Below are 22,187 nucleotides of genomic sequence, written 5' to 3' on the forward strand. Positions count from 1 at the left end.
CTATTCCTGGTAATAACTCCATGTTATTTATCTATTATCTCTGTGATGTAAAGCACAACATTTGAAAAAGATCACTTTGGAACTATGCCCCTGTGTGTCTAAAGATCATCAATCAATCAAACTTTATTATTTGGACATGTGATGATGGACATGATCCAGATACAACGATAATATATGTTTGGTCCATGCGTCGCATGAAGTATGGATACTTGATTCCAGCGAGAGTGACATTAATTCGGAATGTTTGAATGTTGGGTGCAACCAACAGGTACCTTTTCCAAAGGTACTGCCGTACACTAAATCGATTGGTGTAGATTGCCTGGCATACTCTTCCAGCAGATGCCATTGTCACTGTGTCAAAAGGAAGCACATCAGTCGATATGTTGAGACTCACGCCTGTGGGCCACTCTGTCACATGTGCAGACAAAGTATCGGGAACAGTCGTGGGCAAAGGCGCGTATAGTTTGGTGGTCGAACAAGTGAGATGTCTCAGTTTGGATGGGAGGCGCATGGGTGGATGTGGATACAGCCAGTCGACTTCTGGATTGAGCAGTTGAAGGTTGGTGATGGAGTCTGGGAGTATGACATTGGTGAGTGGGTGGATGTGTCTCTTGCCAAGGATCAGTGATGTGAGCGATGGGGGCAGTGCCCCCAGGATCGGTTCCTTGTTGAGGTCGAGCACCAGGCTGCGCAGCGAAGTGAGTGGTGCCAGTGCATCGGGCTCCACCACACGAACAAGACCATCTTCACAACACAGCTTCAGTGACGTGAGCGATGATGGAAGCAAACTGCACGTGATCCTGTTGATGGCTGTGCGAATGTTTAGTGAGAGTGACGTGAGCGATTGGGGTAGGTCGCCAGGTCGCAGTAGACTTGTTTGATAGTGCGCTTTCAAGTGTGTGAGGGAAGTGGCGCCGGCTAATACTCGTGCGTCTGGCACTTCGAAGCAGACCAGACTGGTGAGTGATGGTGGCAGCGTAGGCATGTTTTGATATGGACGATATAAGATGATCTTGGTCAATGTTCTTGGCCATGGTTTGAGTAAATTGTTCAATGTATTATAAGAGGTGCCCTCCAACATTAGTGTCACAAGCGTCTCCAGACCATCTGGGATGACCGATGAATGTGATGCGTAGGACATCTTCAAGGACTTTAGCAAGGGAACATGGGGCAACGTATGGTGATACCAGTTGCTCAGTCTAAGATCGGTGAGTGCGTGCGGCAGCGACCCATCGACCAGCTTCGTGACATATCCAAGTCCAAAAGTGAGAGATGTTAGAGACGCTGGGAGCACGCCTGGCTCCAACACTTGATCGAACGATGAGCTGAGTCGCAACTTGGTCAGTGACGCAGGCAGCGATCCAGGTAGAAGAGGTTTGTTGAACAATGATCTGGCGCGTGGGTCATCATGTTTGAATGTCAACTTGGTGATTGAGTCTGGCAGTGTGCCAGGCGTGATCATATGATCAAAGTTCGCGCCGATTGTAAGTGCGAGTAGTGTTGGCGGGAGATCACCTTTGTTGATCGGTTGGAAAAAGTTGTGGCTAAGATGAAGTGATGTGATCGATGTGATTGATGTGCTGTGGCGAGGGTAGGACAGCTCAAGATGTTTGAATGGCTTGTCATGCATCCAAGTCATACAGGGGAGGTCACCATTATCATCTTCATCAAGATCATCATACTCTTCTTTATAGTCATAATGATCATTCTTATCATCAAGTATATGTTGATGTTGATGACTACCTGCTGTCGACATATGTGTGATCATCTTGTTGGCAACAGATCTTAACAACTTGGATGTGAGTGCCAGACACCAAAAGTCCATCATTCTTGTTGTTCCCCAAGCACCCTCATCACGTGAATGTAATATCTGATTGAATATCGATTGAATCAGTATCCCTGGCAATGACTCCATGTTATCTGTTAACTCTATATCAACCTATAAATGATGTAATGATCACTTATTTGATCAAAGTTTTGATCATTATCTTGAACTATTCCTACACTCACAAGATCATTTCTTTATTGAAACAAAGCATGGACGACTGTTTGGGCATTGGCCAGATATCCATAGTGCATTGTGTTGATCAATCCGACGTAGAATGTATTGATAGAGATTGAAGTGTAAGTATACATTGACGACGAATGTTTGGATGTTCCGAGCATAGTCAAACAATGTATATAACACTTTATGATCAACCATCAATCGATTGGTGTAAAAGACATCGGGTAATGGTACACCTGGTGGATGAGCCAAGGCTATGTGCATACAGATGTCATTGTCAGATGGTATGTGCAGATCTCCAAGTGCCTCGACACTACACACCAAGGTCTTGAGTCGTGATGGCAGGCAGACACAGTGCGTCCAACCTTTACGTGTGCTCTGAAGCTCCAGTCTTGACAAAGTGATTGGAAGAGCGTCCTGGACGAGGGGCTGGCAGAAGTCTGGCCCAAGTGTAAGGTCTGTCAGTGTCATGGGTAGCATACCGGGCTCAATCAATCTTTTGAATCCAACGCCCAACGTTAGAGTTGTAAGGAATGGTGGAAGAGGAAGAGTGGCCATTTGTCTCGATCAAAGAATTCTATGCACAGCGTTCTGAGTGATTGTGAAGTTGGCAGGTTGTTGATACTTTGGACAGTCTCCAACTGAGACGTCAGACTGATCAATGAAGGTGCTGTTGATGTGAATGCAGTGAAGTCTGGAGAACTTGGGCAATCCAAAGATGTGAGGGTACTCCTCAAGCCATGTAGATAGGGTAAGACATGTCAATGTTGGGGGCCATGATGGAAGGTTATTGCCAATGATGAGTGTGTCGACAACGTCACACAGGGAAAGTGTCTCGACCATGGGCAATGGCTCTGAATGATAGATTGACATCTTTAACTTCTTTAATCCCGGCAAGGCTGAGGCTGTCTTCAGTGGCAGTCCGTGTTCATACAAAGGACTAAACTCGAGATCAGTGAGTGACTGAGGGAGGGCACCATCGATGAGCTTCCTCGTATAGTCTTCGCCAAAGATAAGGGTTGTGAGCGACTGAGGAAGCACACCGATTGGCAACTCATGATTGAACACAGAGCTTAGGCGTAGTTCGGTCAGAGACGAGGGTAGTGAGCCATGCTGTAGAGGTTTGTTGAAGTGTGATGATGGTGCAAAGTATATGTTGGATTTGAATATCAACCTGGTGATTGTGTCTGGCAATGAGTGCGGTTCGATCATCCCATCGAAACATATACCAAAGTGTAGAGTCTTGAGTGATGAAGGCAATGACTCCTTATTGATCGATTGTTGAACTAGATTGGACATCTGTATAGATGTGATTGATGTTGAGTTGTTGTGATGGTCATTGTTATCGTGATTCAGATTGAATGGTTTGTTCTTTTACCATAGGACACAGGGAAGTGAATCTTTATCACTACTATAGCTGATGCTACTACTACTACTGCTGCTGCTGCTGCTGATACTATAGTGTTTGTGATGCTCAACCTTGTGTATGTTCACTACTTTGTTGGCAACTGATCTGAATGATTTTGAAGTGAGTGATAGACACCAGAAGTCCATCAATCTTGTCGAGCTCATCCCCTCATCATCTCCACAATCATCCAATAACATATCGATTATCAACTGGACAACAATTGATGGTAATGACTCCATTTTATATATCTGTTGTTGTTATTATTGCAAATGAATGAGTTGAGCATGTCCATAAGTGTGGCTGCTGCGGCTACAGGTACCTGGTTCAAAAATATCAATTAATATCAAAGAATGTTGACTTCATGAACATCCAAGGTAGTGTATCCTTTAGTCATAAATATACTCTTATTATATACCTCCAATGTTGATATAATAATCGATCATATTGATAATGATTCTTACCCTCACTACTGCTCAAACTAGTTTGGGTAAAATCCTGATCCATGCTGAGACTGGAAGGACACTCTACTACTTCACAAAGGACACTCCACACCAAGATTCAACATGTTATGGAAAATGTGCTGTTATCTGGCCACCCTTAATCGGAACACCATTAGCTGACCCTACCCTCTCCGGAGACGCTGATATATCCTTGCGAACTGACAACACCACCCAAGCCACATACAATGGAATGCCACTCTACTACTACTACCTAGATACCAAGGCTGGTGATGTCCTTGGTGAGAATGTAGGCCAAGTGTGGTTTGTCTTCCGTGAGAACACTCTAAGCTTCAACAAGATGGACCGTAGCTTGATCACAGTCGACCAGAATGGACGTGCTATTTACTTCAATGGTGCTCACAAACCCTACACCGCACCATCGTGCATTGATGGTAAGCTGGCGCCTCTGTCTTCCCACCTGTACTTGGATTTGCTCGCCAAGATGCCTCAGCTGGAATTAACAACATCATAGGATTCGTCCAGAGCTCTGACAAGCAGTTCCAGGTCACAATGAATGGTTACCCTCTGCACTACCACGCAGGCGATTCGATTCCAGGCGAGTCCAAGGGTGACGACATCAACGGATTCTTCGTGTATAGCCATATGTTACTCCATACTTCTAAGGTCAAGGTGGCCGTTTTCAACCTCTCCTCCGACCCATGTGCCGGTGCCTCCACATGCCAGTTCAGCAACAGTTGCTTCAAGAATGAGACCAAGACCGATGCCAGTGGTCAATCCACCGTCAAAGTTCTTCTGCATGATCGTCAACCATGGTCCTCCAGCTTGTCACATCTCTCTCAATTTTAACAACCTTGATAACAGTGTCATCTCCATCAATGGACTGAAGACATCCACCTCCGACCACACCCACTATGACTTCTTCCCAAACAGTGATAAGGCTGTACTCGGCACCAACGAGGGTCATCCATGGACCTACACTGTAAAGGGAGGCCCAACCAACATCTTGGTTGACTCTGCCGAGATTACCGCCTACCACTACACAAGAGACACCATCGGCCAACCATAAGCATGTCTGGACAACACTGACTGCACTCGTGTCTGGTCTGCCTTTGTTGGATTCCCACACTCTCTTAAGAGCTTCGACCTTGGCGGTATCCTCGGGACTCAGGCTTGCCAGAACGGTCGCCTTCAGCCAACTTTCAACGGACGCCCACTCTACTACTACTTCTTGGACACCACCGGAACAGCTCTGTGCAATGGAGCAGAAGGTATCTGGTTCGTAGAGAACACAAAGCCTGCCCCGCAGACATGCTAGAAGATAACAATAAATAAGTCTGTCCGTTTTAATGGTGGATTGATTTGATTGAATTGTTGAATGAGTAATGTAGTTAATTGAATGATTGAAATCCATCAATTCTTTCCCAGCATTGATACCTCAGTCTCGTACTCCTTGAGCTCGGATGGAGTGAGGTTGAACAACTGGAGACTGTCAATAACTTGGCAGATCAGTGGGTCATCAAGGAGTGTAGATGGGAACTCCGGTATACTCTTGATGTTTGATCCCATGACAGCACCAACTTTAGTAGTAATGGTGGATTTGGAATTGATCGAGGCAGGATCAATGTTGGGGAGTTGGAGGTAGTTCACCTTGAAAGACTCGTCAGTATCCTTGAATGATTGTCTATCATTGCTCTTGAATCCCAAAGATACATGGATGATTGGCCGGGAGGATAGGGTCATTAGGGAATACCTTGAAATCGCAGACACAGAGTTGATAGTAAGGATCAAAGTCACTATTGTGGATGTGGCCTTGTTTGAGAATACCAGTTGCAACACCATAGAAAGATTGTTGATAGAACATTGGATGATTGCGAGGTCTAAGAATCTCAACTATTATCCTTTTGCCACCTTTGGTAGTGCATTTGGCGAGGTATCTTGGAGTGTTGGGGAAGGCATCAGTTGGATTGTTGGAGTACACCAGTGTAGTAATTGGGTCCGCTGCAAGGTTGAACGAATCATTTAGACATGGCAACAGTCTGAATATGGGCATTTAAGAGAATACCCAACGCCAATGGGTTGCTATTGACATAGACGTTGGTGTTGGCAGCCTTAAAGTGTCTAGAATGATGTAGATAAATATATTTAATACTCTTGGAGAACTTTATAATTATAGCTTTATAGTTTTATAGTGAATGAGTGAATGAGATAGTAGTGATTGAGTGATTGATTGAATGGATGGAATATATGAATGAACGATTGAGTGAGAGTGATTGAGTGATTATCCAAATTAGGAGAAGGCACCATATATGGATATCATTACTTGTTTAGGCATGGTGAGACCTTGATCACTCACCAACCCACCCACTCACTCACACGAGCAACCAATGATGATGATCACTGTGATGAGACAACTGGCAACCATCACAATGTTGCTGTGACATTGAGGAGCAACCAGTGTGTTTCTGAAGAAGATGTTTGTTGATGGCCATCGTCTGACCATGCACTTCGCATCCATTGTGTGGACATTTGATCAGGTTGAACATACTCTCATTCCAGACTCCAACTTGACTAGGCTTGGTTGTTGTAGTCGTCGTCGGTCGAATGGTAACGTTCCTCTTGGGACTACCACCGGGTACCGCCATCCCACTGATGATCTTGCGCTGCCATACAAACAATCGTCTTTTACCTCCATTATCGATGTCCTCTTCGTCGTCATTGTCATTGTCATGACCATTGTCGATGTGGAAGTTGCGCTCAACACATGCCTTGCAATGATGTGGATCCGAACAGAAGTGCCTTTGATACATGTGCATATGTTTGGCGCCATCAGTTTTGAAGAAGTAGATGCACTCTGAATGATCACACCTGAGGTATCCATCAGCCAAGAATCTTTCGATTGATTGAGTGTCGTCGTGTGTGGCATAGTGCTTCTGAGTGCGGTATTCTCGAGTGTTTGGACATGCTCCATATGTGGCGTTGCACGCATGCTTCTTCTTGCAATGAAGATACATGCCCGCCGAGGTGATGTAGCTCTTGGTGCAGTCACCATCATCATGCAGACATTTGTACTGGCCCGTCTCTTGCTCGTTGTCATTGGGGCCTGTTGCCGAGCGTCTTGGGCGATGCTGGATGCGATCAATACATCCTTGACAACTCACTGGATCCGGACATTGATGTTCCTTTGCCAGGTGATGAATCCTGGATTTGCGAGTAGCCATGAAGTTGCCACACGATGTGTGTGGACATTGAAGAAAACCCCTTGCCGTCAACATTGATATTGATTCAGTGTCATCAGGATCGGCAAAGAAAGCAGTCTTTTGATGGGTCTGATAGTTTGGACATGCTGCGTATCTCCAAGTGCATTTGTGTTCTGATCGGCAGTGACCGCGCAATACTCTATACGACCTTTGAGAGGATGAACATGCCTCGTGTTGACACTTGAACCTGGACAAGGGATCGTCACCAATGGTCGGAGCCCATAGTCGTCGGAACACGCATCCTGGACAATTCTGATGGTCGGTACATTGGTGTTCCTTTCGGTTGTGCTGCATCATTATGTATCTCGCATTGAACAATTTGTCGCAGTTGGAGTGTAGACACTTGATCTTGTCATTTGATTCTGGTACCTGGTTGGTCGATAATGTCGTAGAGATGGGGGACACATCTTCATCATCTAGATCGACTTCCTCCTCATCTTCATCATCTTCATCCTCTTCTTCATACTGATCCTCGTCTTCGACAGTGGATCGCTTGCGCTTTGTTGGTGGCCACAATGATAATAGCCTCGATCTATCACCCGGGTGACAGAATTTGGCGTGATTATTGAATGTCTTCCTTTTCTTGAGGTAGGTGATGCATTCTGAATGTGGACACTTGGTGTAACCTTTGGCCACCAACATCTTGATCGACTCGGTGTCATCGTCTTCAGCGGTGAAGCTCTTTGATCGGTAGCGTTGTTCATTGAGACAGCTTGCGTACGATCGACATTGATGTGCTGTCTTGCAATGTTGATGTAAAAGACCAAACAACTCGTACTCTTTAGAGCAGCCATCGTGCAGACAGACCAGAGATTTGATGGTAGGGATGGTATTGGGGAGTGTTTGCCTTGTCATCAAAATGTCACTGCGCAAACAACCTGGACAGCTGTGACGGTCTGGACATTGATGGTCTCCACCCTTCCGAAGTATGTGTTGGCGCACCAAATCCATCGAGGGGTAGAAGCTGAAGCAAGTGTTGTGCAAACACTTGATCAGACCATCGGCAAGCATCATCTCGATTGAATCCTTGTCGTTGGCATCAGCGAATATCATCTTTGTGCGATAGCTTCTGTAGTTGGCGCATGTTGCATAAGTCTTTGAGCAGCCATGATCAGTTGAGCAATGATTGCTCATGTTGCCATAGTCCGAGAAGGACCTTGTGCAGCCCAAATGAAGACAGTCTTTCATCGTTATCGGCTTCGTCATTGTAGATCGCACTAGTGCTGCATTGTTTGTTGTAGTCGTTGTTGTTGATGTTGTCGATGTTGTCGATGTTGTCGATGTTGTCGATGTTGTAGATGTTGTTGTAGTTGTGTTGCTCGACATGTCTGTATTTTGCTAATGTGATCATTTCATACAATGATACTAATGTAATAACAGTTACTATTTATTTCACTGATTGATCGATTGAATGAAAGAAGATCAAACAATCAAACTTGTTTTTGATCAACATTTCATTTCGAACTACATTTTAACTATTTATATGTAATAATATCTTTAATTATTAAATATTAACCATCCCATCCTCCTCGATCTTTGGTCACTTTTGTTTGTTATTCCAAGCCAACTAGTGATCAATAATCGAGCTCGCGTTGTTGGTCTAGGTGTCGGTCATTCCAAGCCAACCCAAAGTAGGAATCAATTGCCAAAGTACAGGTCCCACCAACCTTCTTATTCCTTGCATCAATCAATCTATCGATGAACCAATCAATCAATCATTTAATTAATTAATTAATCAATCATCCATCAAATTAATTATCAAAATAATAACTAATCAGCATGAATAAATAACCTTCTATTGCCAAAGTATAATATGGTGATCCTCTGATTAATAATATATTTGAATGATGCGAGGCTTGGATGATGGACATGCTGCAGATATCCAGAGTGAGTGACGACGGTCAATGCGTCTTAAGAAGTAGGTATAGTATCGCTTGCAGAGAAGGACGTTGACTTTGAATGTGTGGACAACGTGACAGCTGTTTCGAACCAGATCTTGATGGCTTCATTATTGATGGTCAATTGGTTGGTGAATATGACGTCGCCCAAACGTCCACTTGGCACGGCAGAGACGTGGAGACACACGTCACTGCCTGGCGGCAGACGTCTTGCACATCCGACCTGTGATTGAGAGCGACACATTAAATGCTTGATGTTGGGTGGCAGATACACATCATTCCATTCCTTGTCCACTTCTGCGTACTTGTCGTCATACAGGTCCAGACGTGTCAATGAGTCTGGCAACACGCCCTTGGGCAATGGATGGTTGAATGACTCGCCAAGTAACAGATATGTGAGTGATTGGGGCAATGTGCCTTCGACGATTGGCCGATTGTACTCTGTCTTTGGGCCGAGCATTAGTGTGAGCAATGATGGAGGGAGCACTCCTGGTGGAATAGGGCGATCGAATCCATAGCCAATTCTTAGCTCGGTGAGAGTGGGAGGAAGTGTATCAGAGACAATGTTCCAAGGGAGGGTGAGCCGGTCGATGCAGAGGTACTTGAGTGAGCGAGGCAACTCGCGAGGGGGGTTATAAAGCCTCTCGATCGTGAGACTTGTCAATGATATGTCTGCGGAAAAGTCCCTTAAGATGAAGCTATTGAGTTTGGTAAGTGAACCAGGGAGTGGGTGGACGGGACAGTGGTCAATGGCTGTGAGCTCGGTAAGAGCAGGTGGCCAAGATGATCCACCACCTTCATGAGACGGGGGTGGACGCACACTGAATGCCGTCCTCAATATCTTGAGTTTGGGTAGTTGAGTGATGGCAAATGATGGCCTGCTGAATATTCCCAGCTCAGTGAGCGAGGCGAGCACATGATCGGGCAGGGCCTTATTGAAGCCCCTTCCAAGATAGAGAGTGACCAGAGATGCAGGCAACACACCTGGTAGTGTCAAATCTTGATTGAATGCGGTGCCCATGCGAAGGTCCGTCAGCGAGGCGGGCAACGAACCGCACTCAAATGGTTGATTGAAATTTGAAACTAGTTGTATAGGCCATGATAACATTGTGATTGAGTCTGGCAACGAGCCAGGCCTGATCGGTTGATTGAACATGTGGCCCATTTTTAAGATCTGTAGTGATGGTGGCAGGGTGCCCGGTTCAATTGGTTGATCGAACGTACCATCAAGGTGAAGTGATGTTATTGTTGTTGTTGAGATGCTTTTGAAATGCTCCTTGTACTTGAATACAGAGTTGGAAGTCCATAACAAACATGGTTTGCTCATAGTTGTCGTTGTCATTCCGTAACAATCATATTGCTCTTCATCACTTAGTATGCTGCTGGCATGATGATGTGGACGTATCAACTTCCGTGCGGTTGACATGAATGACTTGGAGGTGAGTTCCAGACACATAAAGTCCATCAGTCCAGTACCATTCTGTTGATCGTCATTCAACAAATGATTGAATATATCTTTAACTATTATATTTGGTAGTGTTTCCATGAATATCTCTTATCTCTATGATCCAAACAAGAATGATCACTTTTTTGATCAAATGATCAAGTGACCAATTGATTAGTTTATTTGTTTACAATGAAGTACGGACGATCATATGTGGACGTGTGACATAATAAGGTATTCTGATCAATCCTTCGTAATATTGTGATATCTCTTGATTGATTGATAAAGTATACTGATACATTGGGTATGCGTATTGTCAATTCCTTAAGGTATTGATACCAGGGAGTGAATGTACCCCATCGCCCAACACTATGAGCAATGTTCAATTCCAATCGATCAATACGTGTCAAACACTGTGGAGTGCGCTCTCCCAGCCATACAGTCTCCACTCGCACCAACTCCATCCTGTGGTCAGAGTTAGAGTTGAACGCCTCCAGACATTTGAGATAGTGTATGTAGGGACTTGTCAGACGACGAATGTTGGCTGGAAGACTTAACTCATCGATGGGAGTATGTCCAGGGTGCACCAGCGATGTCAGTGAGTTGGGCAGTACACCCCGAGGTATCTTCCTAGAGTACTCGGATGGAATGATCAGTGATGTGAGAGACGCTGGAAGATGGCCGGGCATCAATGTTTGGTTGAAGTATTCGCCCAGTTCAAGTTCGAGAAGGGTGTCGGGCAAGCATCTAACAGAGAGCGGTTGATTGTATTTGGTCCCCAGTTCGAGGGACTCGAGGGTAGGCGGCAGACAGCCAGGGTATAGCGCCTTGTTGTACTCACTACATAGTTTCAATCTTTTAAGATTGCGAGGTAGGTAATCAAGATCACCATCAGGTATTGGTTTGATCAGTTGACTCTGTGGATTCAATGGGAAGTAATGATTATCATGGAAGTGTCCACCTTCCTTCAACACTTGGAGTGTCTCGGGTATAGTAGCTCTGAGATACTGTCGACGGAAGTTGAAGCCAAACATGATATGTGTCAAGCCAGTTGGAAGCACGTCGGGCATTATAGGCTCGACGAATGAGTTTCCTAGAATCAATCGTTTGAGTGACATTGGTAGTACACCTGGTATCAGAGCACGATTGAATGATCGACCCAACCTGAGACGTTCCAATCCAGATGGCAGTGCATTGACTGGGATCGTCCAATTGAATTCATAACCAAGTTTCAGAGTGATCAATGATGATGGAAGTACATCAAGTCCAATAACTTGATTAAATAGATTGCCAAATTGAAGAGAAGTTAATGATTGAGGTAGTATACCAGGCAGTAACACCTTGTTGAACCTATCACCCAATGTAACTGATGTTATACGACTTGACAATGACTTTAAGAAACTGATTACAAGGTTATCATCTGGTATATTTAGTAGTATATGTGTTGTTGAGTTGCTATTGGCCTTGTCATTGTCATACTTTTGCTTGTTCATTGATGATGACAAGCTCAACTTGTTGTACACTGCTCTGAATGATCTAGATGTCATTGATAGACATAACACATCCAGACACATTGATTGATAGTCATTATTATCTTCAATCAAATGATTGAATATAGGCTTTATAACAATATAAGGTAATGTACATATGTACATTATGTGTATTATTTGTATGAATGAATGAAGTATGAATGACCCATAAACCATTGTTGGATTCTCCAAAACATAAGATGCCCCTTGATCATTGACCGGTACTCATTCATTCATTCATACAACTATACAAAGACATTCATACACATACATAAACATACAACAATAGTGAACTGACCGAATGACCGATTGAAATGACCAAGTATCTCTGCCAACATGAGTCTGGCAAACTTAGACACGCCAATTTAAATGCCACTTCTCTACTTTATCATTGCAAAGCGAAACATGGAAGTGGATGCACAACATATTGAACAAGAGTGATTCCATGATCCACTATTATTGTTGATGGAGAAGACTCGCTTGTGGTTGCTTTCCATTGAATATTGAGATCTCTTGGGTAAAGGATCCACCAGGATGGATGAGGATCCAGACAGCAAGATCGCGAACAGGAGGGTCGAAAGGTCGATGATGAACCCATGGATAGTCCCTTAACAATATCTCCATTATTGTAGGTCTGAGGGCAGGATCGAATACCCAGACTTCGTCTTGATTGTAAGTGATCCTACTAATGCAGCAAATCTCGAGGACTCGATGGAGGCAAGTAAGAACCTCCTCGTCAGTTGTCCGGACTGGGAAAGCATTGAGGTCGTATCGTGAATATATGCCATCTGGGTTAGTCCTGATAAGTGCCACAATCTTTACAGACTCTAGTGATGACTTGATCCTCTCTACTATTATGTCGGACGGCATTGGGTAGTTGAGTTTGGCAATACGTTCCTTTACTTGACCAATTTTCCAACTTGAAATTGATTGAAGAAAAGACAGAAATTGCATTGTGTCGTCCAATCCCCAGGCATACTCTTGTTGCTTGTTGGAGAAACAGTCATTATAGATATTAAAAATGTTTTAGATTGTTGAGAATTAACAATAATAATAGAGAAATGCTTTATGATTGATTTAAATTAGTTTAGTTATATTTGGACATAATATGTGGAGACTAAATATTAATTAATACATGTTGAACTTCAGTATTGATCACTTTTGGTCATCGGAATTGAAACAACAAAGTTGGTTCCACTTTGAGCGTGGTCATTCGATCATACTATCAATCAAACAAAGATGGAAGAACATTCAAAACAACTCCCAATACTTCCACATCATGTTCAAGATTATATACTTCGTCTGTTGATTAGAGATCAGGGTATTGATAATATAGAGGAATGGTTACAGTGTGATCTAGTATGTTGGCGCTTCTTTGGAGTGGTTTCATTGTTGTTCGATCATGCTTACCTGGTTACAATGCCCGAGAACGATCTGATGCGTGACAAGTGCCTAAACTGGTGTGAGCATGTGTCGCGGCCTCATTGTGTCCTGAAGAACATCCGCACCATGTCCATCGCCCTGGAGTCCAGGGCGATGGACTACTTTTCAAGGCCAAGCAGATTCAAACAGTGTTGGACATACTACTCAAATGTACGTCTTGATCCGATCGCACACTGTCTAGACAGTTGTTCATTAGAACACTACCATAACAAACAGAGAGTGTTCGATGAGACCCTGTCATCACTCGAGACGCTGAACCTCTTCATCAATGATGGTGAGGCCGATAACTCATTCGATAATATAACTTGCAAGATACTTGGACAGTGCACAAAGCTTCGAGAGTTCTGCGTGGTAGTGGCGACGTCGTCCTATCCCCTCAACTACGTGTTTGACAATCTCTTGGCTTACAACGATGGCTTCATCCCTATCCTTGCGCCAACTATTCGATTCATACTAAAGGACGACCTCCCCAACGTTTTGCTGCGATCCGCTACAAGTAGACTGATCATGCGACACCAGGCTACATTGAAGACACTCTACTTTAATGATATATCCATATCAATCTCTACAGGTGACGATCATTCGAATGCATTGACATTGAGAACCAACAAGATGGTTGGTCCACATTCAATCAACATGACTCAAGATGACCTTCTGACTCCAGATTCCACTAAAATGAGATCATTATTCAATCACTCCAATAATGACGATGATGATGATGATGACTATTATGATTATTATGATAGTGATAATAGTGATCAGAGTATAGATAGCGATTATGAGCTTGACGAGCTTGGAAAGTCATTCCATCCAGTGATCAAGTATACCAAACCAATACTTGAGGTCAATTTGCCAACTAAATTGAGCTGGCTAGATCAGCACCTAAAGGAGAGAAAGAGGTTCTTCAAGTCCAAAAGAAGACTATATATATTTGAGTAATAAATACACTGATTGACCATCATTGTATCTTCTCGAACTTGATGTATTCAAAACAATTAATTTATGGGTTTGGCTCTTTTGGTTGATTGGCGATCACAACTCATTAAGTTCTATCTTTGAAGTTAATCAATCTAAGATAGAGATAAATATAGATATATAGATATATAGAATGGCAACGACAACTGATCAATCACATATATCTGCAGTTGGAGCAATCACTCAACAGATGCTCCCTTTAGAGTTGATCGACAAGTGCATTGGACAGAGGATTTGGATCTGCATGAAGAATGACAAGGAGTTCGTTGGTACACTGCTGGGCTTCGATACATACGTCAGTATGTTATTTTCATCATCCTAGTCATCATCATCATCATAGTCATCATCGTACATACTAACCATCAATCATTCATTCAATCAATCATCAACTAGATATATTCCTGAAAGATGTGATTGAATAGTAAGTATCTTCAGTCAGTCAGTCAGGCAAGCAAGTGATGTGCACAATCTAACATGTTGCTCACAACTCTATATATATAGCGACTTTACACCAGAGGGCATCAAGACTATCAATCTGGACACAATACTACTTAATGGAAACCATGTTTGTTTGGTAAGTAGTCGCGTGACTCATCCTCAGAGAAGACAGCATCATCCAACGAATAGCAATACTCATACCTCCTTATACCATCACAACATCAACAACAGTTGATACCAGGTGGCGAAGGACCTTTGGCAAAGCCAGCAAAGTAGTTGGTTAGATGTAATAAACAGTTAGCGAGTGAGCGAACGAGCGAACGATATTATCGAACTTGTAACACACAATCGGAGGCAGTTAGTTAGTTGGATCGATCAATCAACAATCTTTAATGACATAGATACAGTATCTCTTCATTCTCTGACCGTTGGACCACAGTTTGTTGAAGTAGGAGTATCCATAGTCCTCCTCCAGTGGACAGATGTAGTCCTCTTTGACGGGCTTATAGATGCGAGCCAACTTCTTTGACTGGCGAAGCACCAGGACGATCGAGTCGGCATAGGGCTTGTCATCAGTGACGATGGTCAGCGTGCCATCCTTCTTGAGCGACCGGTTGATCTCCACCAAAAAGTCGTGATCGATCAGACGCTTGGCGCCAGGCCACACGGGCGGGTTGGGATAGTTGATGTACACCTCGTCCAGCGTGCCGGTGGGCACGTTGCTCTTGAGCACCTCGTGCGCATCACCCGCCATCAGGTAGAGGTTGTCGATGGACTCGAGTATCATCTTGGACCAGATCTGGAAGACACGATCGTAACGTATCTCCACAGAGAGCCAGTCTGATTCAGAGTCTTCTGCCGCGCGCTTTGTGATCCAATGTCCGTGGCCGGAACATATCTCCATCTTTACCGGGCGTGGGTTGGCCTGGTCCCTCGAGTCGCGCAACAACATATCCATGAATGATGAGTTCTTCTCCATCTGGCCATCATTGGCCTTATACAAGTTGCTGAATGTCACTGGCGAGAAGAATATCTTCTTGGACCATTCCATCGGTTGGCACTTGACCTTGACTGTTTGTGGTGCCGGTGTATGTTGCCATGTTAGGATGTGACTCGTAGGAATCATTCCAATCACTCAATCAATCAATCATACCTTGTTGTTTGGATAGACGTTGGAGACATGCTCGAACACGCTCAGACTCTTCGTTAATCTCTTGTCGATTGATACGCTCAAAGAGTGATGCGGACACTTTGTTGGACTCGGATTTCTTGCCCTTGTTCTTGTGTGATTGTGACGCCACGCCAATGGATCGAGGCGCTCTCGATAGGATGTCATCGATAATGCCCAACGCCTTGACGGCGCTCTTGAGATCGCCCGCCAGCAGAGCAGCCAGTGAGAGACGAGAGAACACGATGGGCGAGATCTCTGTCTCCATCGCCTCGTACTTATCGCCCAGTAATTGCCAGCAATCAGTGATCATCAGATGTTGCGCGTATATCTTGATCAGGTACTCGATGGTAGAGCTGTCGTCCAACTTCTGCTTCTTCATGTCGGTGTAGAGTCGCTGGGCAATGTCCACGTCGCCACTTCTAATACATCCACGCAGCACAGAGTTGTAGGAACGTGCATTTGGTGGGATGCCCACCTGCTTCATTGTGTCGACCATCGCTTCGGCGGCAGGCATATCAGTCTCGCACAATGCCTTGATGAATGTCGTGTAGATGACCTCGTTGGCGCCCTTCTCACTGTTGATGGCGTCGTCAAACACCTCCTTTGCCATGCCCCATTCTTGGCATCTAACACAAGAGTTGAGCAATACTCCAAATGCAATATGATCAGGTCTTGCTCCAATCCTCTTCAAGTAATTATAACTATTCCTAATCTGTTGGAAGTCCTTCTTCTCGGAGAACTATAAGGTGTGGGCGTGTCGTGGCTGTCAGTGCTCGTGGCCTCTCAATCAATCAATCAATCAATCCAAGTGATACTTACGAATACCAACTGTTGTGTAATCTTGTTGACGACCTTCTTGTTGTTCCTGACACTTGGTGGAGCAACTACCTTCTTCTTGGCAGCGTCGCCATTGACTTCTTGCTCTTCATCCTCGCCTTCAACATCAACATCATCATCATCACCATTTGTCTCTTCATTCTTCTTTTCCACAGCCACAATCTTATTGTCACCATTAACTTTATCGCTCTTCTTCTTCTTTGTTACAACCTTGTCACCTTCACTTGTTCCATTTCCATCCTCTCTCGCTCGTTTGTAATCTTGTTGTGTCGTCGCTGTAGTGGTAGTCGTTGTAGTTGTAGATGGTGTTGTCGTCGCTGGTGTGGTCGCAGTTGCAGTCGCAGACTTCTTTTGTCGCTCTTCAGAAGTAGCTGTCTTTGTTGTATTCGTGGTGGTGGTCGAGCCCGAGGCCGAGGACGACTTTGCCTTTGTGGCAAAAGATGTCTGAGTGGGTGTTGTAGTAGTCGCCACAGTTGACGACTTTGTCTGAGTTGGTAACGCCACCTTCTTTGGTGGTTGAGGCTTTATATCATATATCTCAACCTGTAACTTATTCTCTCCAATCACCTTGCCATGTAACGCTGTCTTGAACTAAGTTTGGTTCATTGAGTGAGTGATTGATTGAGTGAGTAAGTGATTGAACTAATGAGTTGTTGAGTGAGATTGAGTCCAATACATACATTAGGCATCTGTGTAATATCATTGACAGAGATCAATGCTATTGTAGTGTCTGGTGAAGGTAGCTCTATGGTTGGAGGCACGATCAATGGCATTGTAATCGTAACCAATGGTGAGTTATGACATAATGTCTTTAATCTATCGATGACCTCATTCCTCTGTGCAGTCTTTGGTATATTCTTAACCAATAATCTCTTTGTATTATTCATTACTATTACTATTATTAATTATTATTATTTGTTAACAAAGACAAAGACGAATGAATCTCAAATTTTAAGAAGTTCGATCATAACCCCAAATCATTCTTCAAACTCTCTCATTCACTTTCACTTTCATTCTTGATGAAGCAAATAATACAGATTATCTGTACACAAATTAAATAATTTAATCATTCATTTACATTGAGTGCGCACCAATAGTACATATAGTCATACATATAAATAACAAATAATCAATCAATCATATAATGTTTGGTGTACCATCGTTTGGTTCAACATTTGGAGGTGGCTCATCAGTGTTTGGTGGAGGAGTTGGTGCTACGACACAAAGTTCAGCATTTGGATCAACAAGTTCAGCACCTGCATTTGGTACTCCTACAGCATTTGGTCAACAGCAACAACAACAACAGCAACAATCTAATCCAGCTGGTAGTGTGTTTGGCTCGAGCTCACCTGCTACCTCTGGAGGCAGTGTGTTTGGATCGTCTTCAGCTCCAGCATTTGGTGGTGGCGGTGCATTTGGTTCAACATCAGCGTTTGGCACACCAAGTACATCAAACCCAACGGGCAGCGCATTTGGCTCGTCAACACCAGCATCAGCCTTTGGCGCGACATCAGCCTTTGGTGCAGTAAGCACATCGAACCCAACAGGCAGTGCGTTTGGAGGCTTTGGATCGACACCAGCATTTGGATCGACTACATCAGCGTTTGGCACACCAAGCACATCAAACCCAACAGGTAGCGCATTTGGCTCGTCGACCCCAACATCAGCCTTTGGCTCAACCAGCGCGTTTGGCTCGACAACACCTTCGACTGGCGCGTTTGGTGCGTCCAACCCAACAGGCAGTGCATTTGGCTCAACAGCACCCTCAGCCTTTGGTGCGACCTCTGCATTTGGTGCGTCTAACCCAACGGGCAGCGCATTTGGCTCGACTGCAACACCATCTGCCTTTGGCCAAACAACGACTACACCCTCAGGCTTTGGCGCGGCCTCTGCCTTTGGACAAACAACAACTACACCCTCGGGCTTTGGCTCGACCTCAGCATTTGGCACACCATCAAACCCAGCCAGTGCATTTGGATCAACGTCATCAGTGTTTGGATCAAACACAAACACAACATCCTCACCCTTTGGACAACCAACATCCACGCCATCAACAGGCGGTGGCTTTGGCGGTGGCTTTGGATCAAACCCCATCACATCAACACCAACAGGCACATCATCAGTGTTTGGATCGACCTCATCCAACCCAACAAGCGCAACATCAGTATTTGGATCGAATCCAATCAACATACCAGCATCACAAACATCAGCATTTGGCTCAAACACAGCAGCAGCACAACCATCAGCATTTGGCGGCGGTGGCTTCGGCACGCCAACAACTACCAGCAGTCCTTTTGGACAGACTACACCAGTCACAGCACAACAATCAAACTCCAGTGTATTTGGTGTAACCAGTCTAGAGTCGCCATCAACACCATTCAAAGCATCGACCATCACCAGCACACCAACCACGCCCACATCACTAGCCCCCGAGTCCTTCCCATCGCCCTCCAGTCTAGACGTATGGACTGCCGTTGCATTTGAGATTGGATCAATTCCAGAGTTCCCTCCAGTTGCCGCCTAAGTCCAAGCAAGTGATAATCAGAATCATGAACGTTACCGAAAACTTACTTGTTTTTTGCACGAGCAAAAATGTGATTGAGCGAGTGTGGATCACAACAAAAAGGATCATCACAAACACGAACGACATTCTTTATGTCAAACATACAGATTAATGTAAGTTATATTTATCTCTATATCTATGTCAATCAATCAATCAAACAACAACCAAGTTAGTTAGACATTATTATGATGATCAACAATATCAATTCCTTTAACATGAACGTTCTATGATTATAAAACATTCAGACTTTTCTGACGTCTAAACTCAACAACAAATACAACATCAACAACCTATCTATCTATTCAATATCCAATACATCAACAACAACCAATCAAGTTACTAACTAACTCCTCAATACCACTCAAACAGATATTTAAAACAAACAAACAATCATTCGATTCCTTAATGTACATATATATAATAATAAATGAACATTGTTATAACAAATAATCTCTAAGTTGTCTGACTCATTCATTCATTGAAGACCTTCGAGGTTGTTGTATTTGTTTGAATTTGATGAAAAAATGAGGAATTGTGTGAACTTGAATGAATTCAATCAATTCATTGATTGAATTCATTCATTCTTTCAACAAACAAACATACACATACAAATAATACTTATACCTTGTATATACTATCTCACATACACATCAACTTGGGTCAATGAACGAGAGCAAAGCACAATAAGACATATACTCTTAACTCTCTATCTCTTTTACACTCTCTCCATGTACAGTTTGATTATTAAAGTGTCAAAGCAATATACTATACCCTCTGATTCAAAGGTCGATATGAAGCCATCTGCAATATCTTCAACAACAACATCATCATCATCATCATCGTCTACAGTGAACATACCTATACCTCTTGTGGCCACTGTCATTTCAACATCACCTACGTCACCAAACAAAGTTACATCGACCAGTGGTTCAGGCTCACCTCTCTCCCTATCATTATCAACATTGGCAGCCAGTGGAGATGGTGGAAGTAGTAGTGGTATAAGTGGTCCATCATCATCATCATCATCGTCGTCATCATTATCAAAGAAACAACAACAATTACTTGTACCATCATCAATCATTCGAGAAGACACAAACAACAACAACAATAACAATGATCAAGATAATAACAATAACAACAATGCCAGTGGAAGTGGAAGTGGCAGTGGCAGTGGCAGTGGAAGTGGAAGTGGAAATAGACCAAGGATCAAACTGTCTGGTGGCAGTCCAGGCACAATACAACAAGCAAACAGTTGCATACCATTCTTCTTTGGCAACCCTCGTATCGAAGTGACCGAAGGTGTCATCCACCTCTTTGTCAACTCTGAATTATCCAAGCTACAACAGAACACTTCATTTTGTAACCTACCCGTAAGTAGTCTACCCTTCTCCCGCTATCCCACTGGGACTATCCCAATCAATCACTCAATCACTCACTTACTCATTCAATCAATCAATCACACATGAATAGACCACACGAAGTAACATTATATGTATAGAATCAATACCATCTTATGTATCTATACCTGACTTGATACATTACTTTAACAATGGAATCGAGTCGATATCGGATATGAAGGTGATTCGGGACGCTTCACCCAATCGATATATGGTGTTGTTGCGCTTCCACGATCAGCCGCACGCCGACGAGTTCTATCAATTGTACAATGGCAAGCAGTTCAACTCGTTCGAGCCAGAGACTTGTATATTGATGTTTGTGGCCAAGGTCGAGTACTGCTCGCCGTCCAACCAGCTGCTGCTACCGGCACCTGGTGGCACGATCGAGCTGCCGACATGCCCCGTGTGCCTCGAGCGCCTGGACTCGTCGACCACGGGCATCGTCACGGTGCTCTGCCATCACACATTTCACTGCGACTGTCTGGCCAAGTGGCGCGGCGACAACACCTGTCCGGTGTGCCGCTACGTGCAGATCCCCGAAGTCGAGGCGAACAATGTGTGCGCCGAGTGCAACTCGACCGAGTCGCTCTGGATCTGCATCATCTGTGGCAACGTCGGATGCTCGCGATACGTCAACTCTCACGCCAACCATCATTACGAGCAGACGATGCATACATACGCACTAGAGCTAGAGACACAGCGTGTATGGGACTATGCCGGCGATGGCTATGTCCACCGACTTATCCAGAACCGTGCCGATGGCAAGGTGCTTGAGCTACCCAACCCACACGCCAGCTCGGACGCACGCACCGGCTCGCATCTCAAGGAGGAGAAGATCGAGTCGATCGCCATGGAGTACAACTTTTTGTTGACCAGCCAGCTGGAGCAGCAGCGCGCATACTTTGAGCAGCAGCTGGCAAGGATCGAGAAGGAAGCCATCCACAGCACGAGCGTAATGAAGGAGGAGATGGATAGGATCAACAACAGGTGGCAGAGCAAGTGTCAGCGACTGAAACAAAAGATGGACGAGATGGACAAGGAGACCAAGTTCCTGCGACAGATCAACGATGCCATGCGTGAGAAGCAGGACAAGTTCAAAGAGATGGAAGGGGACAAGGAACAAAAGATCATCGAACTATCCGAAGAGCTACGAGACATGCGATTCTTTATCGGTGCACAAAAGACCATTGGAGAGAATAGTGAGATGAAGGATGCTTCACTCTTTGTTCCAGCGCCAATCAAGAAGAAGAACAATAAAAAGAAGTGATCGTCGTCCTTGTCATTGATTGGCTTGGTCAGTCCCATAAATTAAAACAAAGTTGAGTGATCACACCCACACCTTGTTCATGATCAAAGAGATA

General features: G+C 44.2%; 14 protein-coding genes across 14 annotated transcripts; 6 read left to right on the forward strand and 8 right to left on the reverse strand.

Annotated features, from left to right (window-relative positions):
• Window positions 1-112: 112 nt before the first annotated feature.
• SAMD00019534_012830 (hypothetical protein) lies at window positions 113-1,462 on the reverse strand (the record flags this gene model as incomplete). Its single annotated transcript, XM_012903250.1, has 1 exon — window positions 113-1,462. The coding sequence occupies one exon, from the start codon at window positions 1,460-1,462 to the stop codon at window positions 113-115; it is 1,350 nt and encodes a 449-aa protein (XP_012758704.1).
• Window positions 1,463-2,017: 555 nt separating this feature from the next.
• SAMD00019534_012840 (hypothetical protein) lies at window positions 2,018-2,563 on the reverse strand (the record flags this gene model as incomplete). Its single annotated transcript, XM_012903251.1, has 1 exon — window positions 2,018-2,563. A coding segment is annotated over one exon (546 nt), but the record flags the coding sequence as incomplete, so codon positions are not given.
• A 9-nt stretch (window positions 2,564-2,572) lies between these two features.
• Window positions 2,573-3,304, reverse strand: SAMD00019534_012850 (hypothetical protein; the record flags this gene model as incomplete). The annotated part of the gene is made up of 1 exon (XM_012903252.1): window positions 2,573-3,304. One exon carries the CDS (start codon window positions 3,302-3,304, stop codon window positions 2,573-2,575), a length of 732 nt encoding a protein of 243 aa, XP_012758706.1.
• Window positions 3,305-3,863: 559 nt separating this feature from the next.
• SAMD00019534_012860 (hypothetical protein) lies at window positions 3,864-4,720 on the forward strand (the record flags this gene model as incomplete). Its single annotated transcript, XM_012903253.1, has 2 exons — window positions 3,864-4,305; window positions 4,386-4,720. 2 exons carry the CDS (start codon window positions 3,864-3,866, stop codon window positions 4,718-4,720), a joined length of 777 nt encoding a protein of 258 aa, XP_012758707.1.
• On the forward strand, window positions 4,620-4,940 carry SAMD00019534_012870 (hypothetical protein; the record flags this gene model as incomplete). Its single annotated transcript, XM_012903254.1, has 1 exon — window positions 4,620-4,940. The coding sequence occupies one exon, from the start codon at window positions 4,620-4,622 to the stop codon at window positions 4,938-4,940; it is 321 nt and encodes a 106-aa protein (XP_012758708.1).
• Window positions 4,941-5,284: 344 nt separating this feature from the next.
• Window positions 5,285-5,440, reverse strand: SAMD00019534_012880 (hypothetical protein; the record flags this gene model as incomplete). Its single annotated transcript, XM_012903255.1, has 1 exon — window positions 5,285-5,440. One exon carries the CDS (start codon window positions 5,438-5,440, stop codon window positions 5,285-5,287), a length of 156 nt encoding a protein of 51 aa, XP_012758709.1.
• Window positions 5,441-6,243: 803 nt separating this feature from the next.
• On the reverse strand, window positions 6,244-8,184 carry SAMD00019534_012890 (hypothetical protein; the record flags this gene model as incomplete). The annotated part of the gene is made up of 1 exon (XM_012903256.1): window positions 6,244-8,184. The coding sequence occupies one exon, from the start codon at window positions 8,182-8,184 to the stop codon at window positions 6,244-6,246; it is 1,941 nt and encodes a 646-aa protein (XP_012758710.1).
• A 58-nt stretch (window positions 8,185-8,242) lies between these two features.
• Window positions 8,243-8,482, reverse strand: SAMD00019534_012900 (hypothetical protein; the record flags this gene model as incomplete). Its single annotated transcript, XM_012903257.1, has 1 exon — window positions 8,243-8,482. The coding sequence occupies one exon, from the start codon at window positions 8,480-8,482 to the stop codon at window positions 8,243-8,245; it is 240 nt and encodes a 79-aa protein (XP_012758711.1).
• A 560-nt stretch (window positions 8,483-9,042) lies between these two features.
• On the reverse strand, window positions 9,043-12,020 carry SAMD00019534_012910 (hypothetical protein; the record flags this gene model as incomplete). The annotated part of the gene is made up of 2 exons (XM_012903258.1): window positions 9,043-10,550; window positions 10,886-12,020. The coding sequence occupies 2 exons, from the start codon at window positions 12,018-12,020 to the stop codon at window positions 9,043-9,045; spliced, it is 2,643 nt and encodes an 880-aa protein (XP_012758712.1).
• Window positions 12,021-13,421: 1,401 nt separating this feature from the next.
• Window positions 13,422-14,384, forward strand: SAMD00019534_012920 (hypothetical protein; the record flags this gene model as incomplete). The annotated part of the gene is made up of 2 exons (XM_012903259.1): window positions 13,422-13,595; window positions 13,662-14,384. The coding sequence occupies 2 exons, from the start codon at window positions 13,422-13,424 to the stop codon at window positions 14,382-14,384; spliced, it is 897 nt and encodes a 298-aa protein (XP_012758713.1).
• Window positions 14,385-14,553: 169 nt separating this feature from the next.
• Window positions 14,554-15,134, forward strand: SAMD00019534_012930 (hypothetical protein; the record flags this gene model as incomplete). The annotated part of the gene is made up of 4 exons (XM_012903260.1): window positions 14,554-14,719; window positions 14,814-14,841; window positions 14,922-14,994; window positions 15,090-15,134. 4 exons carry the CDS (start codon window positions 14,554-14,556, stop codon window positions 15,132-15,134), a joined length of 312 nt encoding a protein of 103 aa, XP_012758714.1.
• A 103-nt stretch (window positions 15,135-15,237) lies between these two features.
• SAMD00019534_012940 (hypothetical protein) lies at window positions 15,238-17,753 on the reverse strand (the record flags this gene model as incomplete). The annotated part of the gene is made up of 4 exons (XM_012903261.1): window positions 15,238-15,929; window positions 16,012-16,768; window positions 16,849-17,457; window positions 17,547-17,753. 4 exons carry the CDS (start codon window positions 17,751-17,753, stop codon window positions 15,238-15,240), a joined length of 2,265 nt encoding a protein of 754 aa, XP_012758715.1.
• Window positions 17,754-18,010: 257 nt separating this feature from the next.
• SAMD00019534_012950 (hypothetical protein) lies at window positions 18,011-19,390 on the forward strand (the record flags this gene model as incomplete). The annotated part of the gene is made up of 1 exon (XM_012903262.1): window positions 18,011-19,390. One exon carries the CDS (start codon window positions 18,011-18,013, stop codon window positions 19,388-19,390), a length of 1,380 nt encoding a protein of 459 aa, XP_012758716.1.
• Window positions 19,391-20,220: 830 nt separating this feature from the next.
• Window positions 20,221-22,093, forward strand: SAMD00019534_012960 (hypothetical protein; the record flags this gene model as incomplete). The annotated part of the gene is made up of 2 exons (XM_012903263.1): window positions 20,221-20,799; window positions 20,900-22,093. The coding sequence occupies 2 exons, from the start codon at window positions 20,221-20,223 to the stop codon at window positions 22,091-22,093; spliced, it is 1,773 nt and encodes a 590-aa protein (XP_012758717.1).
• Between the last annotated feature and the right edge of the window lie 94 nt (window positions 22,094-22,187).

Source organism: Acytostelium subglobosum (genome assembly GCF_000787575.1).
Source record: "Acytostelium subglobosum LB1 DNA, scaffold: scaffold2, whole genome shotgun sequence".
In the NCBI taxonomy this organism is placed as follows: domain Eukaryota; phylum Evosea; class Eumycetozoa; order Acytosteliales; family Acytosteliaceae; genus Acytostelium; species Acytostelium subglobosum.